General features: G+C 38.9%; 1 protein-coding gene and 1 long non-coding RNA gene across 3 annotated transcripts in view; one reads left to right on the top strand and one right to left on the bottom strand.

Annotated features, from left to right (window-relative positions):
* Positions 1 to 2,206: 2,206 nt before the first annotated feature.
* Positions 2,207 to 18,212, bottom strand: LOC115308054. The gene is made up of 4 exons (XR_003916403.1): positions 18,143 to 18,212; positions 4,001 to 4,067; positions 3,319 to 3,426; positions 2,207 to 2,270 (listed from the first exon to the last, which is right to left on the bottom strand). It is a non-coding gene; the product is annotated as an uncharacterized LOC115308054 (long non-coding RNA).
* Positions 18,087 to 22,707, top strand: part of SLF1 (SMC5-SMC6 complex localization factor 1) — a 35,059-nt gene continuing 30,438 nt past the window's right edge. The window contains exons 1-4 of one of the 2 annotated variants that reach the window (XM_018086048.2): positions 18,087 to 18,105; positions 18,846 to 18,959; positions 19,120 to 19,195; positions 21,451 to 21,694. In XM_018086048.2, the coding sequence (XP_017941537.2) occupies positions 18,846 to 18,959; positions 19,120 to 19,195; positions 21,451 to 21,694 (434 nt within the window). In that variant the 5' untranslated portion in view covers positions 18,087 to 18,105. Of the gene's footprint in view, positions 18,106 to 18,845; positions 18,960 to 19,119; positions 19,196 to 21,450; positions 21,695 to 22,707 lie in introns of those variants that run through there. The other variant, XM_018086049.2, reaches the window with a different exon arrangement.

Below are 22,707 nucleotides of genomic sequence, written 5' to 3' on the forward strand. Positions count from 1 at the left end.
GTGAACACAAAGCATCTAAAGAATACCACCACTGAATCATAGAATCATAAATATTCTGAGGGGACGCATCAGGACCATCGAGTCCAACTCCTGTCCTGCACAGGACACTGCAAGAATCACACCATGTGCCTGAGGGCATTGCCCAAACACTTTTGGAACTCTGTCAGGCTTGCTGCTGTGACCCCTTCCCCAGAGAGTTTGTTCCAGTGCTAAACCACCTTCTAGCTTTTTCCTGGTATCTAAACTAAACAACTAAACCTCCACTTCATGCCATTTCCTTGAGTCCTTTCTCTGGTCTCCAGAGAGAAGAGACCAGTGCCTGTCCCTTCATTTCCCCTTGTGAAGAAGTTGTAGAAAACCATGAGGTCTTCCCTCAGTCTCTTCCAGGTTGAACAGACCAAGTGACCTCAGCTGTTCCTCAGACGGCTTCCCCTCCTGACCCTCTACCATCTTTGTAGCCCTCCTCTGGACACTCTCTAATAGCTTTATGTCTTTCTTTTATCGTGGTGCCCAAAACTGCCACAATATTCAAGGCGAGGCTGCACCAGTGCAGAGTAGTGCGGGACAATCCCCTCCCTTGACTGGCTGGTGATGCTGTGCCTGATGCCCCCCAGGACACGGTTGGCCCTTCTGGCTGCCGGGGCACTGCTGACTCATATTTAACTTGCCAGGGCCCCCAGGTCCCTTTCTATGGGGCTGCTCTCCAGCCTCTCACTTCCCACTATGTACGCATATCCAAGGTTTCCCCATCCCAGGCGCATATGGTTGGTGATTGCCCATCTCTCTAATTTGTCAAGGTCTCTCTGCAGGTCCTCTCTGTCCACAACAGAGTCCACAGCTCCTCCCAGTTTAGTGTCATCGGCAAATTTCCTTCGTATTCCTTTGAATTTTGCGTTCAAGTCATTAATTAAAAGATGTTGAAGAAGACAGGGCCTAAGGGAGCCCTGTGGAACCCCACTAGCAACCGTTTGCCAGCCTGATGTCACCGTAACTCTTTGTGACCAATCTGTGAGCCAGTTGCTCACCCACTGCATAACACAGTTATCCAGTTGTATACCGGACATTTTGCCCAGAAGGATACTGTGAGAGACAGTATGAAAAGCTTTGCTGAAGTCCAAAAAGATTATACCTGCTGGGTTTCCTAGATCAAGCAGGTAGGTTAACATGTGGTGACATGGATACAGAAGTAAATGTGAAGAAAGTATAGAGATGATATGTACCTCTCTCTGAGATCGTCCCTTACAAACATTTTCAATCCTCTCTTATTTTAGCGTGGTTGTCTGTGTTTCCCATTTCCCCATCCAGCCCACATCACAGTCCGGCACCCTCCTGTCACATCTCAAGTTCTGTGTGCTCTGCTACCAGAGCACCTCCTTTACCACTGTCCCCACTGTGTTTTCAGTACCACCATCTCTTCTCATGACAGCCTTTATTTTGCAAGTGTGCAACTCTATGTAACCTCTTTTCTCTCAGTCACTCTGCTCCCCATAATCCTTTTGTTCTGCTAGATGAATCACTATGGATGCTAATATGCTTCTCTCTTATGTGAATATAGGTGAAGATGAGATGCTGGCATGGCTTAACTGTTCAAATGTCGCATGACATTGTTTGAAAGATATGAAGTTATGGCTATGCTAAATAACAGCAAAGGCTTTCATGTGTCACCTCTTTTCCTTTGAGTTCCCTAATTTCCTATAAAATCTACACTACACTAAAAATCTACTCTACACTAAAAACTGTCGCAAAATACAATTTTTTGCAAAGTTTCCATATTGGAAAACAGAAAAGGAAACCACACAGAAATGACAGCACTCTTCAAACTTCACTAATCAGATGTCTTACTTCTGCACTAACCTGCCTATTCAGAATTGAAAGTTTACCTATACAACTAAGAGATTAAACAAAGCACTAAAATTAAATAATACATTGTATATTCATTAGACACCAAAAGATGCATACAGTTGGCAGTTAATGTATCTTCAGCAATTAAAAATTCAGCTATATGAATATTGCAATAATTTGAGATTTTAAATTATTTATCTTGAAGTGGCAGAGAAGATCACTATTTAAAAATAGCATGCAAGATGCAAGTCATGAAAAATTGATGTGAAACAGCAATCTAAGACTTCAGCTCACTTTAAGCAAAACTATTAATGCTAAAAAATTCCTACCAAATTCAAGTCAATGCAAAAAGAAATTTTATGACCTGTTCCATCAGTTCTTAATCCTCAGTTTTATTCTCTCTGAAGTACACTAGCAAGCTGTATGAACTAAAAAAAAAAAAAAAAAAGAGAGACAAATCAAACCACAAAGGAGAAAATTAAATTCTTTCTGAACCACTCCCTTTTTCCTTTGGTTTGCCCCCTCTAATATTTCATTTTCTTCTACACTTCTCCTCCCAAATTTCCCAATGAAAATAAATGCCAGATGGCTTTCTGTTAAGTCAGAAAAATCATCTATAACTGCACTTTACTGTATTTGCTGCTTAACACATCCCCACAGTGAACCTAACATTTAGAACCTATCATATCAACATAGTCATCATGATCCAAGCTGCAAGTAATAGAGAGTGTCACTGTCAATTTTGCTTTCTTACACTTCCTTCCCTTCACTTCATCTGATTTTAATAATCCCTGTCAAACCACAAACAGTCCAAATTATTTTCTTGACACAGATGCTTTCAAGGAAGAGACAGAATCTCAACTTTCATTTAGTGACTACAAAAGCAAGCTGTCCAACTGGACAAATATTAGTTCCACTCTTGACAATCTCTACTGTAAAGCATCCTTTCGAATTTTCACTGAAGCTGCCAAGGGTTTGAGATAAGCTTCTTGTTTAGTGTAGATTGACTCACAGGATTAGCTCACCAACAACTGCCATGTTTAAAGAAGCCAGCAGTTTCAAGTAAAAAAAAAATTGCTTGTAGAAGATCACAATTGCTTCCCATCAGAAGCCTCACGGGAAACATTTGTTTAAATACCTCAAATTACTGTCTCATGCATGGGCCTAATTCAAGACTAACCAACGCCAGTTCAAAAGATTCTTTGGTAACTAGTCAGCATATACCAAAACAACCTTTGATGAATCTATAAAATCACAACAAAATGCAGAGGTATATGCATAGATAGTGTTTAGAGTTCCACAGCAAGAGAATTATACTTTTTACTAATACAGCAGCCTTTTAGTGCTCTTTTAACAGTTTGGGCTGACAACTGGCTCTTCATGATCACTCACTCATCTTCATGGTCAGACATCCTCCTGCTTGCCTTTTATTTCTTTTTTCCTTCCTAGTGAAGAGTAAGAGTTTTAAGAGCTTACCGTACTCTTCTCCTTTAGTATGGCTAGTCAAAGAACAATCTTGATACTCAGCAGAATATTGATTCTACCACAGGTCTGCATCAGATCAGATCTGTATGTTCTTTTATTCTAAAAAAAAGTATCTGATCAAATATCACTTAAAGGAGAAAAAAAAATATAAGTAACACACAGACCAATGGTATTGTCAGTTTTAATCAAAAGGACATTGATTTAAGCCTCTTTAGGTGCAGTGCTTAGTCTTGACTATGTCTTGACTTCTAGTTAACTAACAGTTTGTATTCAGAGCAGAACTCATAACTGCTACGAGCTAGCTTTATGCATTAAAAAAGCACAGGTTATATATCATTTCAGGTTTAAGCACTACCAAACAGAACAGAAATAGGAGATAGGAAAGGCATCTGTAGAACAGTATATTAAAGTACAAATATACTGATTGATATGAAAGTAGGTCTGCACCACATCTAGTTAATGGTAACCAAAATAACTGTGCAAAACTAAATCTTGTGTCTAACTGGCTTGAAGTTCTGTAACTATCATGGAAGACAAAAAAAATAAATCTTAAGACAGGACCTTCTTACTAATTCACAATTCATATATAAATGATTTTTTTATCTAGTTTCTCAGAGGTAGCCTTTATATTCCCAGAGCACCCTCTCTATATTTTTATCCAGTTTTGTCTTACCTGATAACTTTTAAGATTTTATATCTTTATTTCTTGGCAGGAAGTGCAAGTCATCTCAACTACAATGCTACAAAAGTAAAAAAAAAAAAAAAAAAGCATAACCAAGAAGCAATTTTAAAGAATACTTATCCACAATATCTTTCCATTGCTGTTCAAGAAGAAAGAAAGGAAAATAAAGGAATAGTTACTGTGAAAGGAATTTCCTTCTTCTCAAAGACATCTTAAACTATACTTTCACACTCCAGCTTTATCACAGGGCAACTAAGAGTCCTGCAGCGTCAGCTCACAAAAGAAACATCCTGTATTCACGGCTAAGTTCGTTTACCTCTACACTATTGATCTATGTATGCCATGGAAATGCCATGTGGGTACTATGCAAGAATACTCAGCTTTAATACATTCAGCTATCTCTTCTGGGAAGATGCTGTATCAAGAATACTATTTCAAAACATGATAAAGGCAAGAGTGTAAAAAGGTGAGAGAATGAATCATTACTTAATGCATTCACACAGGGGAAAAGAAATCATTCTTTGGAACAAGACCAGGTCATAAATTACTGTGCAAGAAGGAAAGACAATCAGCTGATTTGTGATGCAGAAAGGGGTTCCTCCTGCCTACCTTAAACGACTGCTGTAAAATTTATATTAAATTCTCTGGTGCAGAAAGCGCTTAAGCCTTTGGTTTCATGATTAAGAGAGCAAGTGTTCATAAATATCTTATAAGTGAACATCATGCACTGTATTATTTCTTACATAATTACAAGACTTAAATGAGTTGTGCAACCAGCCACAAAGTGAAACTACAGTGTAAACAATGTGCACTACTTGCCTATTACTTCAGAACAAAACCTGGTTGAAAACTAAAGATCAATTTTTGGTTGTTTTGAAGGAAGACTACATTTCAAGTTTCTAGAAAGAGAGGGGAACATCACAAACTAAAGGAGTAAAATTTTTTTCCTAGGGTCATATTAATATTTTAGCAAATTTCTTTTCCCTTACATTAATTTTAAAGAATTTTACAACTGTTCTTAAAAAATAAAAAAACAATAAGCCATGTAATATTCAAGTTGGAAATTTATATTACAATCAAATTTTTAAGTTTTAATCTATATATTTTTTGGTTTAACTGCCTAGAACCGAGTATAGTAATAACTCTAGCAAAATATCCTTCAGAAGCATGAATATCCTTCAGAAGCAAATTATTTTTATATAAGAGCCCAACAGTGAACCTTAGAGTTTCAACTCTATTCTATTAATCTGTAAGATAAATTGTGTTTTTTGTGACCCAGCCAACAAGATTCTTGAGTCAAGATTCCTTTCACTTGTACACCTCTGTGAAACAGTTTTGAGGATGTTACAAGCACAAACAAAACTACAATTAGAAAAGTAGTTAAAGGCACATATTCTGAATAAGGAAGAAAGTGTTCAAAGATACAAAAGGGGTGAAGCATTTATTGAAACAACATATTTTTTCTAGGTAAGCAGTAATATCACAACACTCTTATGCTAATCTTTGGAGCTAAAAATTATTCAGAAACTTTAAGTTTGTTCCAAATAAGTGAATCAAAAGTCAATAGCTTTGCAAGTGGGTATCATGTAATGGCATTGAACGAATCCTTTGATTTTTAGTAGCAAGGCAGACTGGAATGATTTTTCCACTTTCTTTCTCCATCACAGTGTGCACCAGAGATAAGTTTATTACAGGAAAAGAACAAAGCGAACTGTATTCCTCATTACTCCCTATATCTGCATTACCTGGCATAATTTACATGTTCCCAGTCAAATGGCATCTTAAGAATTAAAAACATTATGGAGACTACTATTCTTATTTCAAACAATCCACTTCTTTATCTGTACCAGTGGATGATACAGCTTGCTAAACCAATTCTTTTTTAAATAATCACAAATTTTTATTAAAGTTAGGGTTTTGTGCTATTATGCATTCATGGCAACACAATAAAAAGAAATTAAGAGAAATTGATTGACTGTACTTAGAAAAGAGATTCAGACTACTTGAAAGAGAGGCCACATTTTCTGACCCTTTTTCCACAGGATCCTACCAACCTTCTGTAGTAGCCACTTGGCCAGTGCAAGACTATTTATCTCTATTTACCAGGCAGCTGAATAAGCACTGATGGTGGCATGGGGCAGGTGACTGAAGTGAGTGACTGGTGCAGGCCTGACCACTTGGCAGCAGTGCCAGTCTATGCCAGATGAAGTTGACAAAACCATGATGAAAATAATGGATTGCCTTCACTAGACTTACAGACCTTGAGAAATCATCTCTACAGAGGGACTGAGAGGACTGTGTTTACACGCACATGCTAACTTACCTGAACAGAAAGTTCCATTACGTTTAACAGCAACAAAACGAGAAATCATATGTAAAAAATAACAGAAACTGTTTACCTGCTTTTATTTCACATTATTTTAAGTAATTAAAATTCCTTTAACAAGTCTTTCTACATACTCTACATACTCTTGGTTTATTCAGTACTGGCCACTAAAAAGAAAGTGGTTATTTACATGGAAAAGAATTGGGAACTCTTAGTACTTTCTGGGGGTTTAGCTAAAGTAACCCAGGACTAAGGTTCCTGTAACTCATAAGTTCCATAGAAGTATCAGCAAAGAAGAAAGCAAAGGAAGTTTAAAAGAACATGTACATACTTATGCATGTAAGTTTGGTAACAAGATAACCCCTGCTCTTTAACCAATACTCTCTCATCTGTGTTTAAAATTAAACACAAAGCCAATAAAGCCCGTATTATTTCCACTGTTTTTATTATTTTTCTGAAAACAGAATACAAAAAAAACCTGTATAAAAAATGACAGAAAGGTTGTAACTCCAGCCCACAAAAGGCAAGAAATTTCAAGTTAGTCTGACATTAAATCCTTAAATCATGCAATTGTGCTTATTTTTTAAGAAATGACAGTGCAAGGTAATGACAAGTTGTCATCCCTAACTTTGAATTGCCTGAAGTTTGTCATTTGGTGTTTGTGTCACAACCTTAATGCTATTTAAATGTAGTTTTTAGTATCTATTATTTAGAAAGGTCTACTTTACGACAGCAAAAAGCTTTGATGGAATAATCCTCAAAGTACGCTGCAGTGCTGGTATGCCACTTCATTAGAAGTAGTGCATAAAATATATGCTGTTGACAAATCTAATTCATTAAAGGTGAGGTAGAAGAACTTTAAAGCAAGTGGATGGCATCATTAGCTACAGTTCCTTTTATAAATTATTCTTCTTTTCCCTTTTGAATGACTTTGCCAGTGTTCCCTTTCCAGACAGTGTTTTTGCCTTAAAATTCAATACCTTCAACATGTTTGCACAAGTTAAACAAGTAGTTTATTCACTAAAACTGAAACTGTAAGCAGAAACAATCGCACTGATTATTTCACCAATATTAACTAATGAAAAATACATTTAAGCAACAATACAGATAAATAGAATCAACCAGGTTGGAAAAGACCTCTGAGATCACCAAGTCCAACCCTTGATCCAACACCACTGTGGTTACTAGACCATGGCACTAAGTGCCACATCCAGACTCATCTTAAAAACCGCCAGGGATGGTGAATCCCTGGGCAGCCCATTCCAATGTCTGATTACTCTTCTCCATAAAAAATTTATTCCTAATATCCAACCTAAACCTCCCCTGGCACAGCTTAAGACTGTGCCCTCTTGTCTTACTGCTGGTTGCCCGGGAGAAGAGACTGACCCCCACCTGGCTCTCCTCATAGGACTTGTGCTCAAGTCCCTTCACCAGCCTAGTTGCTCTTCTCTGGACCTGCTCCAGCACCTCAATATCCTTCCTGAACTGAGGGGCCCAGAACTGGACACAGTACTCCAGGTGTGGCCTCACCAGCACTGAGTACAGGGGCAGAATCACTTCCCTGGTCCTGTTGGCAACACTGTTCCTGATCCAGGCCACTCTGTCCCCAGCCTGTAGCGCTGCATGGGGTTGTTGTGGCCAAAGTGCAGGACCCGGCACTTGGCCTTGTTGAACCTCATCCCGTTGGAATCAGCCCAACTCTCCAACCTATCCAGGTCCCTCTGCAGAGCCCTCCTGCCTTCCAGCAGACCAACACAGCCCCCAACTTGGTGTCATCTGCAAATTTGCTAATGGTACACTACATTGATCCCTGAGGGACATCACTAGTGCCTGGCCGCCAACTGGATGCAGCCCCGTTCACCACCACCCTCTGGGCCCGGCCCTCCAGCCAGTTCCTAACCCGGCAGAGTGCCCCTGTCCAAGCCGTGGGCTGCCAGCTTTTTCCGGACTATGCTGTGGGAGATGGTGTCAAAGGCTTTGCTGAAGTCCAGATAGACCATATCCACGGATCTCATCCACCAGGCAGGTCACCTGATCATAAAAGGAGATCAGATTGATCAGACAGGACCTGCCCTTCCTAAACCCGTGCTGGCTGGGTCTGATCTGTTGTCCATCCTGTAGCTGTTGTGTGATTGCACTTAGGATGATCTGCTTCATAACCTGGCCAGGCACTGAGGTCAGGCTGACAGGTCTGTAGTTTCCCAGGTCCTCCTTGCAGCCCCTTTTGTGGATCAGCTTGACAATTTGCCAACTTCCAATCATGTGGGACCTCCCCAGTGAGCCAGGACTGTTGGTAAATGATGAGAGTGGCTTGGTGAGCTCTTCCACCAGCTCCCTCATCACACTAGGATGGATCCCATCTGGTCCCATTGTGAGACTTGTGAGGATCCAAGTGGCTCAGTAGGTCACCAACTGTTTCCTCTTGGATTACAGGGGGACTACTCAGCTTCCTGTCTCTGTCTACAAGCTCCGGAAGCCAGAAGTCCTGAGGACAACCTGTCTTACTGTTGAAAACTGAGGCAAAGAAGGTGTTAAGTACCTCAGCCTTTTCCTCATCTTTGGTGACTATTTTCCCCCCTATGTCCAACAAAAAATGGAGGTTTTCCTTGCCCCTCCTTTTGTTATTGATGTATTTGTTGAAGCACTTCTTGTTATCCCTAACAGAAGTGGCAAGATTGAGTTCAAATTGTGCCTTTGTCCTTCTAATTTTCTTTCTACATGACCTAACTATATTCCTAAACTCTTCATAAGTAATCAGCCCTTTTTCACATAGTCGGTAAGCTCTCTTTTTTCCCCTAGTTTCCTTTAAAATCTCCTCGTTCAGCCAGGCTAGCCGTGTTCCCTGTTGGCTCACCTTTCGGTACACTGGGACTTTCAGGTTTATCAAACATAAAATTTAAAGATGAAGAGAAGAGGAAATTACACAGTACAAAAGAGTAACATTCTGGCAGCATTTTACATTGCTATTCAGATAACTTGGATTTGATATTGAATTGAATTCTGCAGGAGAGAAGATCAGGCATATCAGAGAGCTGAAGGCTAGCTGACATATTTATTTATAAAAGGAATTATATTACTCAGATTTTTAGGTAAAGATCAATATTTGTATAGGAACTAAAGACTACAGAATGGTCCATAAATAAAGTTAAGCTGGTATTTGAAGTACAGCCCATCAGAGTAGCCTTCCAACAGCTAAAACAGATACCAAGTCAAAACCTGATCAAATTTCATCTTAGAATATCATTGCCTGTGAGAACATTTAAATTCTTATCTTCAGATAAGATAAGATCAGAAAGAATTAAGTACTGCGGTCTTTAAAACCCAAACAGTGCAGGAACTGAATCACTAAAAAATAAAGTGAAAAAGGATACTTTTGAGGACTAAACATACACAAGTTATATTAAATTCCACTAACCACATATTCAACAAAATTCTAAACTACACTGTACACACAGAAACTGAAAACAAAAAAATCAAAGTTTCTTAATCAAGGATTCTTATTAAGGGACCTAAATCTATTCACTCGGAAAAAACAAATAAACAAACCAGCAAATAAACAAAACAAAAAAAACCAGAAATTTTTGCATAGAACACATAATCATACTTCAATATGTCACTACCCCGTACAAATATGTTCCAATGAACTGGCCGGATTAGCAAAGAATTTTTCCAGAAAAGCCCATGAATAGCAGATTATACTATCCTACATACTTCTAGACAGATACATGTACACATACACATTTTTAACTAGATACTGTCTCAGATTAATGCTTTACTATCTCTTGCAAAGACAAAGTAATTCCAATACAACACTTACTGTGAAAATTTAAGAGATGAATGTCTTACTATGAAAAAACCAGTTTATAAGTAACTTAAATATGGAAACATTTCCAAATATAATTCATCAAGGCCTATTTTATGCCCCCAAGGATTGCAGCAAATCAGTATTTGGAAGTAACTCTAAATGTTTAGAATAAAACCCAACAGAATAATTTACTGTAAAAGTTCCATGAGAGACAACATACTGTCAATTTCTAGTCTTCTATGTTTGAATACACAAATTTCCTTCTAAAGGTCCTAGCCAAACCTCAATGTGCCTGATTAGAGCATCCTGTCAACTATGCCAGCTTAGTAGAGTAGCAAAGAGAAAACTCTCGGTCAGGTGCAAGAAATATGACACTGATTATGCGGATGACTATGATTATGTTTATTGCTAATACACTATCTAAATATTGTCAATGCAGTATTGACAATAAAGGGTTATAATATCAGCAGGTTCACCTAGAAACATACAGGTTTACCATCTTTGGCCTCACAGAATGCACAGCTACACCCCCATGTGTGACTGGATCTTCGTGTTTTTATAATCACGCATCAAAAAGTGAGTGTTCCCTGCTTTTGGGGCTTGATGTACCTGGTAGGCATCCCTGCTGGGAGGTGTGGAGAGCTGTCTGCAAGTCTGGGAGACTAGTTTGCCCACTCTCCAGCAGGACACCAAAGTCAATCACAGTCATCAGAGCTCCCCCATCTCTGGAATACATCAATTATGTAAGCATCCAGACAGTTCCTCCTGCAATTCCCACCTGCTGTTCTTACCTTAGGACAATTCCCACCAGTGTTCTTATCTTAAGACAAATTACATTGTCTATCAGAGACAATCACAAAGAAGGAGGCGTGTGTGTTGGAGGGGAAAATGGAGGGGAACCGCACACAAAAACCCGACTGTTTTTCATTGGGTCACATTTATATTTCAATCAGCATCTAACATTTACCTCGGAAAATTAATATCATGTATCTCCAAAATATTGTTACACATATAATTCTCCTAATTAGTTTACCCATTAATCCTCATCCTGCTCTTTTTCCATTTCGTTCTCTCTCCTGCCATACAGTCTTTACATTTCATACATGAAACATATATGTCATTTTTGTTTAGGTCTTCCACCAGCGATACATGGGAAGAGTTACCCGCAGATGGACAAATGTACTGTGGTGTCTCCACCCCAGGAGACACATCTCAAAGGCCATCTCTGCCCAGAATCCCTTTGTGAACTGAATTCAAAATCATTCCACTTACAACATACTTATTACTGAAAAGATTCATATCCTATTTACTGTTGGTACAAGCAACTCTTCCTTCAAAGGCATTTCTTAGGCCCTGTAAAGGGAGCTTCTGTTTACCAGCAAGCAACTGGGAAGTAGGACTTAAGGTACCTAAATTCAACTCTGCTAATAAATCTTTTGAAGATGATGCTGGGAATGGGGAGGCAGGAAAAGGAGAAGAAAAGGACTGGCATCCTTAGAGAGTTTACTCTTATACAGAAGAGCCCATAATGCCTTCCCAGAGAAAGTTTTCATCCTACTAACAACTGCTGAAGGATTCAGTGTTCCCAGTCAGAGATTTCAGTCTTGCTCTTACTTCAATCCTTTCTGATGTTATTTATAAGCAATAATGTTGCTAAACACACAACTCTTCTGTCAATACTGGCATTCCAGGTGGGAGAAATCACTGACAGCAAAAACCTTCTACACTAATAAATGTCATTACTTCATTTAGGAAAGTGGAAGAAAAGAGGTAGAGTCCTTATCTATGTCATTGCTTCAAAGGGAGCATCCCTTCTGCAAAAGGTCTAGACACTTTTTCTGCAGTCCTAAGATTTTTGAGGTAGCTGGTATTTGGAGAAACTCAACAATTCTCAAAAAACTCTTTGGACTACAGACCAGAAAAGGACATTGCTGTCTCTTTACGAGGGGGAACATTTTCCTCATAGCATAGAGTGGTATGGGAGGACAACTTATATGTCATATCTGCAAATGCCAAAGCCAAATTGAATCACAGAGTAATGCTTGCAATAACCAAACTCCACTTAACTCAGTCTGCAAGTGTGATGAAAACCAGTCAGTCATTATGCAAAATTTCCTGTTCATCCAAATTAAACAAGGTCCAGTGAGAAAAATTAAAATTATTGATGTTCAATTTATTTTGCGTGAAAAGCCTACCTGAAGAGAAACCCACTTTCTTATGGCAATAGATCACTACATTAAGAAGACCTATTTTTTATGATTACTCTAACAGTCAATTTTGGATTTATTCTTTGGTAAATGCTGTCTGCTTTTTGAGTCTAGTAGACAGTGATTTCTGGTAAGATTAAAAAAAAACCAAAAAACCACACCAATCAAACAAACCAAAAAACACTAATCATGTTAATTCTGAATGCTTCTACTACAAACTTCATGAGACACTGATTGATTACTCAGAGTAAGTTGTCTTTGAGTGGTAGCCTGGAAATCTTAGGGACGGATGACTAAGTGGTAAGAATACAATAGTTATTTGCAAGATCTGCTGATAACAGGGGTTCCATCTTAAGGGACAACTAAACAGTTACAAGGAACCTCTACGATACTCTGTTAACTGCTGGAGCTTCTGCTCTGCTCTGGTGAGACTCCACCTGGAGCATTGCCCAGCTCTGGGGTCCCCAACATAAGAAGGGTGTGGACCCACTGGAACAATTCTAGAGGAGGGTGGCCAAGATGATCCCACATCCGTGCTATGGATACATTGCGGCTACTCAGCGTGGAGAAGAGAAGGCTCTGGGGAAATCCTACCATAGCCTTTCAGAACTTAAAAGGGGGCTTACAGAGGGTTGAAATTAGGTGATCTTTAAGGTCTCTCCCAACCCAATCCATTCTATGAACCTCACCTTAAGTAGCAAATTTTTGTCTGACACCTATATGTCACAACTATATATAACCTTCCAGTTACATATTGATAAAATACACATAGGGTAGGGTATTTTGTACTTTCTTGCACTTATTGCACCTTCATTATCTTCCCTATAATAATTTACATCACACTTTCTCCTAACTTCTTTTAACTATTTTTTTCTCCTTCCACCCACAATCATCTATATCTTTTCCCTACCCTCTGTACTGAGCTCAAGTACAGTGAACTACAGAGAAGGTAGAAAGTGTACACACAACACATTACCGCACTGGTTATACTGATTTGATTTTCTAATGTCTGTGAGCCAGGGTTCATGTTTATCTGCATTCTGGGCATCGATCATGCTGTTGGCAGTTGCCTAGTCAGAAATAAAACTGCAGGGAGAGAGGTGTTATTGCAGAGCAAAAACCATTCTAGAATATTCACAGTGTATATACTGCTATTTAAAAACATACAATTATTAAGAAAAAATTACAGTATCTGCTAGCATTACCTACATTCACCATTTTAACTGCAGTTACTTAGAGAAAAAAAATAATCAAAAGACAAAGAAAATGCATTTTACAACACACTCAAAAAATAAGAAATCAGCAGCAAACACAACCTGAACAAGTTCACGGGCATTCTCAAAAAAAAAAAAAAAAGAAGGTGAAAGGACTTTGATGAATGAAAAATTGCCAATCATATCAGAATGGATCTGCTATGTAGGAAAAAATACTAGAAAGTCAATGTGGGAATTAGGTCAATTAAGTATTCCGAGCAAGTACAGAGGATTTAGAACAGGGCAGAAGAACAGTAATAAGATTAAGAAGGTCCAAGCAGCGAGGGACTAACTCATGTCAGGCAAAGAAAAGAAATTTGAACTTCATGTGAACTTTATGTGGTAGGAAAGTTAAGTACTAAATGCAAAATTAAACCATTCTATTACCTGTATTTTAAAAGAAAGAAACAAACAAAGCCTTAGTCCAAGTCATGAGCGACTGAAAGCACACTAATAAAATACAGGTCACTATGTCATTAACAAGTGAACTAATACACATAAAGTATATAGATTGGCCTCATGTACAGAAAAATTATTGAACAAGTTGCTGAACACTGTGCTCTCTTCATCTGTCCATCAACATTGATTCACTGACCTACATTAATGGAATGTGAGTTGGCAGAAGGGCAGATGAATGCAAGGAGATGAGGAGACACACTGAGCTTTAATAATGATCAGAAAAATAAACATTCTTTGGAACAAAAACAGTTATATGAAAGAAATACAAATGATACATCCTGAAAAGAACATGAAGATGTTTTTAAAAATAAGTACAAAGTTATGATAACTGAGAATTTATATAATCAATAAGGCTTGAAGAAAACCAGCAAATTTCACAATGCTTGTTCCGCCTTTCCTATATTCATGAAATAAACTACAGATACATTTATAGAAAGATGATTATTATTATTATTATTAAGAAGCTATTCTAGCTTCTGTGGACTTTTATATTATTTCTAATTCTTATAATCCCTTACCACTATAGAAGAAAATTGAAATTCCTTCAGTTTCAACAAAGCCAGAGGCAGTGCTTCATACTGAAGACGGACTTATAAAGTGGACTTAAAGGGGCACAAAGTTAGACTTTTCTCCACATGAAGGCAGTGTGGAGACACTTCATACTGTTTTAGCTTTTATGATTGATTTTTCAGTATAATTTCAGGGTTGGTTTTTTTACAAAGCTGTGATTACTAAATGTTTGACCAAAATTTGCCTATGGCATTGTGAGTTTTGTTTTGTCAAATGATACTGTTTTTAAAAATATACACGTTATGTTTAGACAACAGAAGGAAAAAAGCTCCAATTAATAATTTTATTAACCTCTGAAATTGTAATCAGTCAACTGATAAACTTGTTTACAGAATGGAAAATATTTTAAGCACATAATGCAAAATATCTTACACTAGATAAAAAATCTGATAGATTATATTTCACAATGGAAGAGATGTTTATGCATGGACTATCACTATCACAATTGCTGCAAGTAATTACATAAAATTTTCAATGCAGAAAGTCAAAAGTTTTGTGAGGGACAAAAAACAGACACACACACACAAAACAAAAAAAATCAAACAAAAAACAAACAAACAAACAAAAAACAACACCAAAAAAAACCCCCAAACGCAAAACATTAACTTGTAAAATTAAGGAAAAAATGGAAGAGGCTTGCAGAAAGAGGTTGTGAGACTAATAGACAAGAATCAACAATGATCCCATTAACAGCAGCACCAGTGAGGCCTGGAGAAAGGTAACTACATATTATGTGAAGTACACTAGCTATCTCTGGGAATTGTAAGAAGTGAAATTTCAAGGCAAAAGACATAATGGTAACACAATTATATGTAGAATATATAGGAAGCAAAAACTATAAGGTAGAAAGCTAGAACAGCGCAATGAAAATGGAATTCTCCTTTGTCTCCCTAGGTAATAAAAATTAAGAAAGAAAGTCTGAAAGAGATGGGCACCCGATACACTGTAAGTAAAGTCTTTTTGTGAAAGAGTAAAAGGAATATTTATTTCTCTGATCATGGCTTCTTAATGAACTGAGGACATAAGAGCTGTACGGCCATTCTTGCTAGTCCTTAAAGTGCAATTAGAAGTTTTAGAAGTGACATACCTTTTGTGTAGCACTGAAAATCACTTCCCCATTTTTATAAAAGACGTCACATGCAGTGTAGAAGAGAATGTGTAGAAGTGAATACCATCTAAAACCCAGAGACAAACTGCTCAAATCCAATGTATAATACTGAGCAATTGAACCATATATTTGACAAACACATTAAAAGAACAAAGGAACATAGAGGTACTTAAAAGTACATCAGTTAAAAAGCCTACTCCCTAGAACCTGTGCAACATAATATTAAGAGATACTTGGCTACTATAATGAGATCACAACAAGGATGGAAAAGAAGAAAATATTTTTGGTTTTTTATGAAAAAAATAATAGAATTGAACAGTAAGTGAAATCTAAACTTATCAGACATCCCTAAAATGAAAGTTAAAAAATGCAATTGCTTAAAGCTACACTTTAGTAATAATGTATTTTAAAGTGAAATTAGATGTGAAATGCTTGAGGCCTTGGTATTTTGATTCCACACACTTGTGCCAGAGACAAGGAAAAAATACCTAATTCTTATAGGTAACAAACGGTCATCATTATAGAATCATAGAATATCCTGAGTTTGAAGGGATCTGCAAAAATCATTGAAGTCCAACTCTTAGCACTGCACAGGACCATGTGGCAAAAAACTAACAGTTTTTGGTTCAGTAATGATTAGTAGCTAGTCCCAGTTAGTAAGAATTAAACTGTTTAAAATAAAATTTAAAAGAATTAAATTAATACCTTTACAGTCTTGACAAACCAATAGCGAAGGTACAAAGATGCAAGAGATACAAAATAGAAAATGCAACTAATCTTCACTGTCAATCAAGAAGCGCAAGCAATAAATGTAGTCATTTAACTCTGAATCCTAAAGATTTTTTTTCAGTGTCATTTATATAAATAAACTAATGACAAAGGTTGTTGATGGTCATTTCTTCATGCTTGCATACAAAAATATAACTGCAATGTTAAAGAAACAAAAGAGAGGAAAAACTTGAGTAAGCATTCAGTGTACCAGAATACTTCATAAACAGCAACACAGGACTCATGTGAGGCCTGGAAAAACTGTTCTTCTGTTGTGATATTTGGGAAATTCAGATTTAAAATCAAGTGTCCAACCTGCTGTCAAATTTTAGATGTCTGCAGCTAGGTGGTTTTGGCTTTTCTTTCCAAAGGAATACATATGGTACCTATGCTTTATTGCAATGGTGAGTTCAATGGTCATTGCACCCATTGATCTAAGCTGCAGTGACAAAAACTTAGCAGTTGTGACAGTTTTGCTTTCAGGAAAGTTTTTTCCTGATTCCATTTGAATCAGGATGTGTGCCTTCTAGTCTCAAATTATAGAAAAAAGGAATAAAAGTGTTCTAAAAAGCTACTTTTATTCACTACAAAGCATTGACAGATTTCTTGTGCACCATCCATTCAGTGCACTGCATGACACAGGAATAGTCAAAAGTCATCTCTCAAACACAAAAAGGACCAAAATAAAGCGTGGAACACCAAAACAAAATCTGACGAACAATCACCATCTTGGCATTTCTACATTTCTAAATTCTAAACTGAGTGCTTGAGATACAAGCTGAATATTATTTTGAGCTCTTCGTATTGCTTTGTAATTTTAAAAAAACAAACCCTGACTCTCATAATGAAGAGTCTGCACCCACTTGATCAGTGGGGCAGGAATCCCTTCACTAACGGGGCAGAAATCCCGGTACGTGGTCCGATTATCTGGCTGTAGCAGTATCTGGTCACTCGCCCTGAAGACCAACCATTATGAGGCACGAGGCACTTCGAAAGTTTCTCAGAGATACTGAGAAAATGGTATTGAGGGTCAGAAATCCCTGGCCCCTTTCCTGACTTTCATAGTCAGTCTGTTCCAGAAGAAACACTTCAGCTTGCATCTACATAGAATTCCACCTGGTTCATCTGTCAGCTTCCTCTACTCTGTGAGGTCTCTTCCGTCATCCAGCACACCCCTATCAGACCGCCTTCCACAATTTTAATTCCGCCGAGCAACAGACGTGGTGATTTTCAGACTCCGAGGCAGCGCCGACGCGTTTCCCAGCTCGCCCTCCGCCACTCGCCCCCAGTCTGTCCCCGCCTCCCCCAGCCCTGGGGGGACCCGCTCCTCTCGGTCTGAGGGCAGACCGCCCCATCCCGCTCCGCGCTGAGGTGCAAAGCCGGGCCCCGCAGCGGCGCCGCCAGGGCCGCCTCAGAGGGACACCAGCGCCGCCTTCCCGCAGCAGGGGCGGGCACCCACCGGCGCCTCGGCTGCCGAGGAGCCTGGGAACTGCGCAGCGCCCGGCCAGGCCGCGGAGGAGAGAAGGCGCGGGCGGGGAACCCCGGAGCTTTGCGGGGCGGCCACAGCGGGATCCCAGCCCTGTCCCGCTCGGGTCGCACGGTAGGGCAGGGGAAGGGCAGCCCGCGGAGCCACTTACCGAGCGGCTCCGCGCCGACAGCCCGGCGACAGCGGAGCGTCCGTGACAACGTCCCGGAACGGCGCTCCGCACATCGGGGGCGGGGCGGGAAGGCGGATTCGCGCCGGGGGTTTGAACGAGGGGCGCAGCGTCCAGCGGGGACGGGCCGGATCGAGGAGCCGTAGGGCTCCAGCACAGCCCCTGTTCCCCACGCATGGCCTGTGTAGGTGATCGCCGGGGGCTCCCCCGCCGCAGCGATGGGGGCTCGCTCCTCAGATCTTGTCCGGGAGCGTCGCCAGCCCGCCGCACCTCGGTGGCGGTTTCGTGAGACAGGGGGCGGCGGGTTTCCCCCCCGGCGGGCGGTAAAGAACCTCCCCGCACCTGCGGGGTCCGCGCAGCAGCGGAGCAAGGGTTTGAAAGGCGGAGCCTACGGGCGTCCTGGTGCAGAGCCGAGATGCCAGACCCGGGGGGCTCGGCCCATTGCAGGCCGCAGTTTGGGCGTCTCAGGACTACCGCGTTACCGCCTTTGAGATATCTTAACAGTGTCAGGCAGGGAGAGCTTAAAATGTGGTATACCGCCTCAGGCAGCTTTCTTTTTTCTCGGTGTGTTTTCCCATTTCAATGGAAGAGAAGTAGGAACTGCTAGTCAGACTTTGCAAGCAACTTTTCGTGGTGTATATTCTGTGTGTTAATGTTTCCTTTTCGTTCTTCTTTCTTTCAACAGATGGGAAGTGGCAGCCAGAAAAGGATAATCCAAATAACTGGATTTAAAGAAAAAGAGAAAAAGACCCTGCTCAAATGTCTGCTTAAACTGAACTGTGTTTTTATAGATAGCAAGGTATTGTTCACCAAAGCACAGAAAAGAGGGTTAGAGCAGAAAGTAGAAATGCAAGCCTTAAAAGAAATGAGTGTGCTGTAGTTTAGTTGTGTATAAATAGCCAAGGAATTTAAACTGTTTCCAGTGATACAAGTGTGTTATTTTGTTTTTGTTTTGTTAGAAATACAGAAATTGTACACATCTTGTAGCAAAAAAGCTGTGCAAGAGTGAAAAGATCTTAGCGGCCTGTGCTGCTGGTGAGTAAAAGGTTTCCTGTTAAATTTCATAGCATCACAACTGGGTCTGGAAAGGAGACTTAAAAGGGTTATCTGTTTTCATTTTGTGAGTGAACTGTCTTACAAACACTCATTCTTCTTCCATTAACCTCGATTTTTAATGTAGTATTATGTTCAAGTTATGATTTACTTCTTTTTGTTTAGATTTTTTTCCTAAATTGTATTCCTGCTCTCTCCCTTTGTTGGATCTGCACCTGTTACCAAACAGAAAATGTTGTTGTATATTAGATCCTGCAGTCATAAGCAAATTACATGGACACTTAAAAATGAATTGCTTAAAAGGAGGCAGAGACAATATGGACACCCATAGTTGGAGTGGGTTTTTGACACCAAATTCATATGCAACATTCACTGGTAAAGCTCAGTCTCTAATTTCCTGTTAATGCAGCAAGAAAAAATTCCAGACTTCTGCCATTCTGACACAAGCCTCTGGTCTTTCCTCTTGCTTCCTGTTTAACTGTGGCCTGATGCTGCAGTCCCATACATAAGCAACTCAAATGCTTTCGGAATGAGAATTCTGTATTTTAAGATTTCATTATACACTGATTACAGGTAAGGATTCTATGATGAGTTTACACTATCTTGTAGTTATGAGATATCACAATACCAGTTTTAGCATGATCTGTATTTTCCCTATTTAATACTATAACAAAGTGGTAAAGCAATTTTTAGAATGGCTAATCTTAAATTAAGAGATAATAGACAGAAATAACTAAACATGTATTTGGATTTAAAGATATATATAAATTTCTTGATTTCATGCTTGTATGCAGGGGTGTGTATATATATATATATATATGGATGATTCCTTGTACTAATGTAAAATTCTCATCTCACTCTTATCAAAAAGGAAATAACTAAAAGTTTCCATGAGGGAAACAATATTAAAATGCCTATAAATTTCTGGCATAGCACTTTGTTTTAACAATTCTAAACCTTTGAGTTAATGTTTTCTTACTTTTTGGAATTTAAAACATGTGGAGATGTTTTCTTGAACGGAGTGGAAGTGGTATATGTAATGTCCACATGGCAATACAAAACTCTATCATGCTTCTCTACTTAGAAATCTTCCACAATAACATCTAGCAGTTTTTAATCTTGAAGAGGTGCCATTTTTGCATAATCATTGGTCTTACTCTTGATGTCAGAGACAGTGTATTCATTCCTACTGCAAGTAATGAAGAAAGATAATGTTTAAACACATTTAGAACACTGTAGGGTTGAACAGTAATACTAAAGGATGCCAGTTGTTGTGCTGACAGAAGTTTTGACATGGAAATTTCAAGTAGAAATGGTTTTAACATGCAGGTTGTGCACAACATACCTTTTCCAGTCATAAGTCTACTGGTACCTATGCTAGGTTTTGTAAAAGTACCATCTGTGCTCCGGCACTGAGACATTTTGCCAGTCAACCCTGCTGTTCTGTGAAACCAATTAGGTTCTCGCAATTCAAGTCAATTTCTCTTACAGTGTCTTCTGTAGGTAGTGTTTCAATACAAGAGCAGGATACTAACCGCTGCTCTTGACCTGAACCTGTAAGAAGAGAGAGACAGAGAAAAGGGGAAGATCATTACATACTGTATCAAAAGCATACATGCAGAAGATGAAAGAGGAGAGGCGGAGGAGGTGGAGCCAAGGGATGAGAGAAAAGGATGTGAAAAGAAGAAAGGGAAAAGAAAAAAGTCTAAAACTGTGTTCCCCAAATATTGATATTCACTACACTAGCAGTGCAAGTAATTTTGAGAATATATGTGAGAAAGAGCTTACATGCTAAAAGTTTATTTCTTCTTTTAAATCATTGGTAGTAAAATATTTCTTCATTTTAGTATATCTGTGTAAGTGTCAAATGGTATTAAAAATAAAGTGTTTGCCAAGGTTCTGTGGAATTCATAAGAACAAAATCTGGGAAGCTGAAAAGATGTATTTGGAGATTTTTGAGGAGATAGACAATTATTTTATCTAGGAAGGGTAAAAAGGCACTTCATTGGTAAAAGAAAACAGAATGATCATTTTCAGTGGCATTGTGAGACTTTTGATTCTAAAGTCTGAAGTGGAGAACTCTTGTAACAGGAAGAAGTTTTTAAAATGGTACTCATAATTTCAGCTTTTATTTGCACAAGAAAGGTTTAAGTTAATTTTATATTAGTTCTTCAGCTGATTGCTATTTGTCTGCACAAAAAAAATCTCTTGTGGTTGACAGTTCATTTGCTTTTTAGGAAAGTGGGTACTAACTAAGGAGTACATAATTAATAGTGCTGAAAGTGGCAGATGGCTTGATGAAACAACGTACGAATGGGGATATGAAATTGAAAAAGACACCCATTATTCACCTCAAATGCAATCTGCACCTAAAAGATGGCGCGAAGAACTGACTTTCTCTAGTGCTCCAGGGGCCTTCCACAGATGGAAAGTTGTCCTTCCTGTTAAGGAAGGTGATAAACGAATGGCATCTATTAGAAGGTAGGAGTGTATGTCTTAAAGCTTAAGTAATGCACAATAGAGCACTTATTGTATGGTTGAACATATTTTTGTTCTTCCATCCCAGTTAATTTGGCCCATAATAACCTCAGCTCTCCAAACTCTGAATTATTTTCATTAATATATTTCCATATATTTAAATCTGTAACATCACTGCTTTTCTTGCTTTCTTTTAGTATAGTGTCAAAAATAATGTGCATTTGTGTATGTTTTTATCAAGTAAGCTGCTAAGAGAAACTTCTTCATGAGGCAAGAAATATAGACTTACAGTTTTTATGAGTGTTTATTTTGTGTGGGTGTTAGATTCAAATAGTAGCTGGAATAGGACACCTTATTTCACTCAGCTGGGTGACCCAAGATCATGTCTTAAGCATCTGGGCCACACTGTTACTGACCTGATCAATCTTTGTGTCACATCTGTGTAACAGCTTCTTGTAGTTCTGAAGATCTAATTTGTGCTTATCAGATGTTTCTGATATGTTGTAAATACATATAGTTTGGAAGGGAAGGACAAAATGAAAAGCAGAGGAAAGGGAAACGATTGAAGTGCGAGAATTCTAGGGCTGTGTTTTTCTTTTCCATACTCTTCTTACACATTTGGATTCATTCATTTAAATACCGCACAGAAGTACAAGTAGAGCATATTTAAGTAATATTTATATCTGGTGCAGTAAAAGAAATGTCTCCTGACACTGTTTTAGAGCTTTCCATTCAATCAAAAACTGTCCTGCTCTCTCTTGACATCCCAGTTAGTTAGGAATGCTCAGGTCTAGGCATGCCACAGATGCACAGGCAAAAAGGGAAGTGCAGTTTGGTGAATCATAGTACAGGGCTGTATGCTACGTCACAGGTGCCTGTCTCTTTCTAGTTCATAGAGACGAAGTGAGGTGTAGCTGAAGTTACCATCTTTTGATTTTGCCAACGGAATGCATTCTAAGTGTGCTATTTTCCTGGCTGAGTGGAAGAGTTTATTATGTCCTGCCACGCTTGTGAAA

This window comes from Manacus vitellinus, unplaced genomic scaffold, assembly GCF_001715985.3.
Source record: "Manacus vitellinus isolate BGI_N305 unplaced genomic scaffold, ASM171598v3 scaffold_9_pilon, whole genome shotgun sequence".
NCBI lineage: Eukaryota > Metazoa > Chordata > Aves > Passeriformes > Pipridae > Manacus > Manacus vitellinus.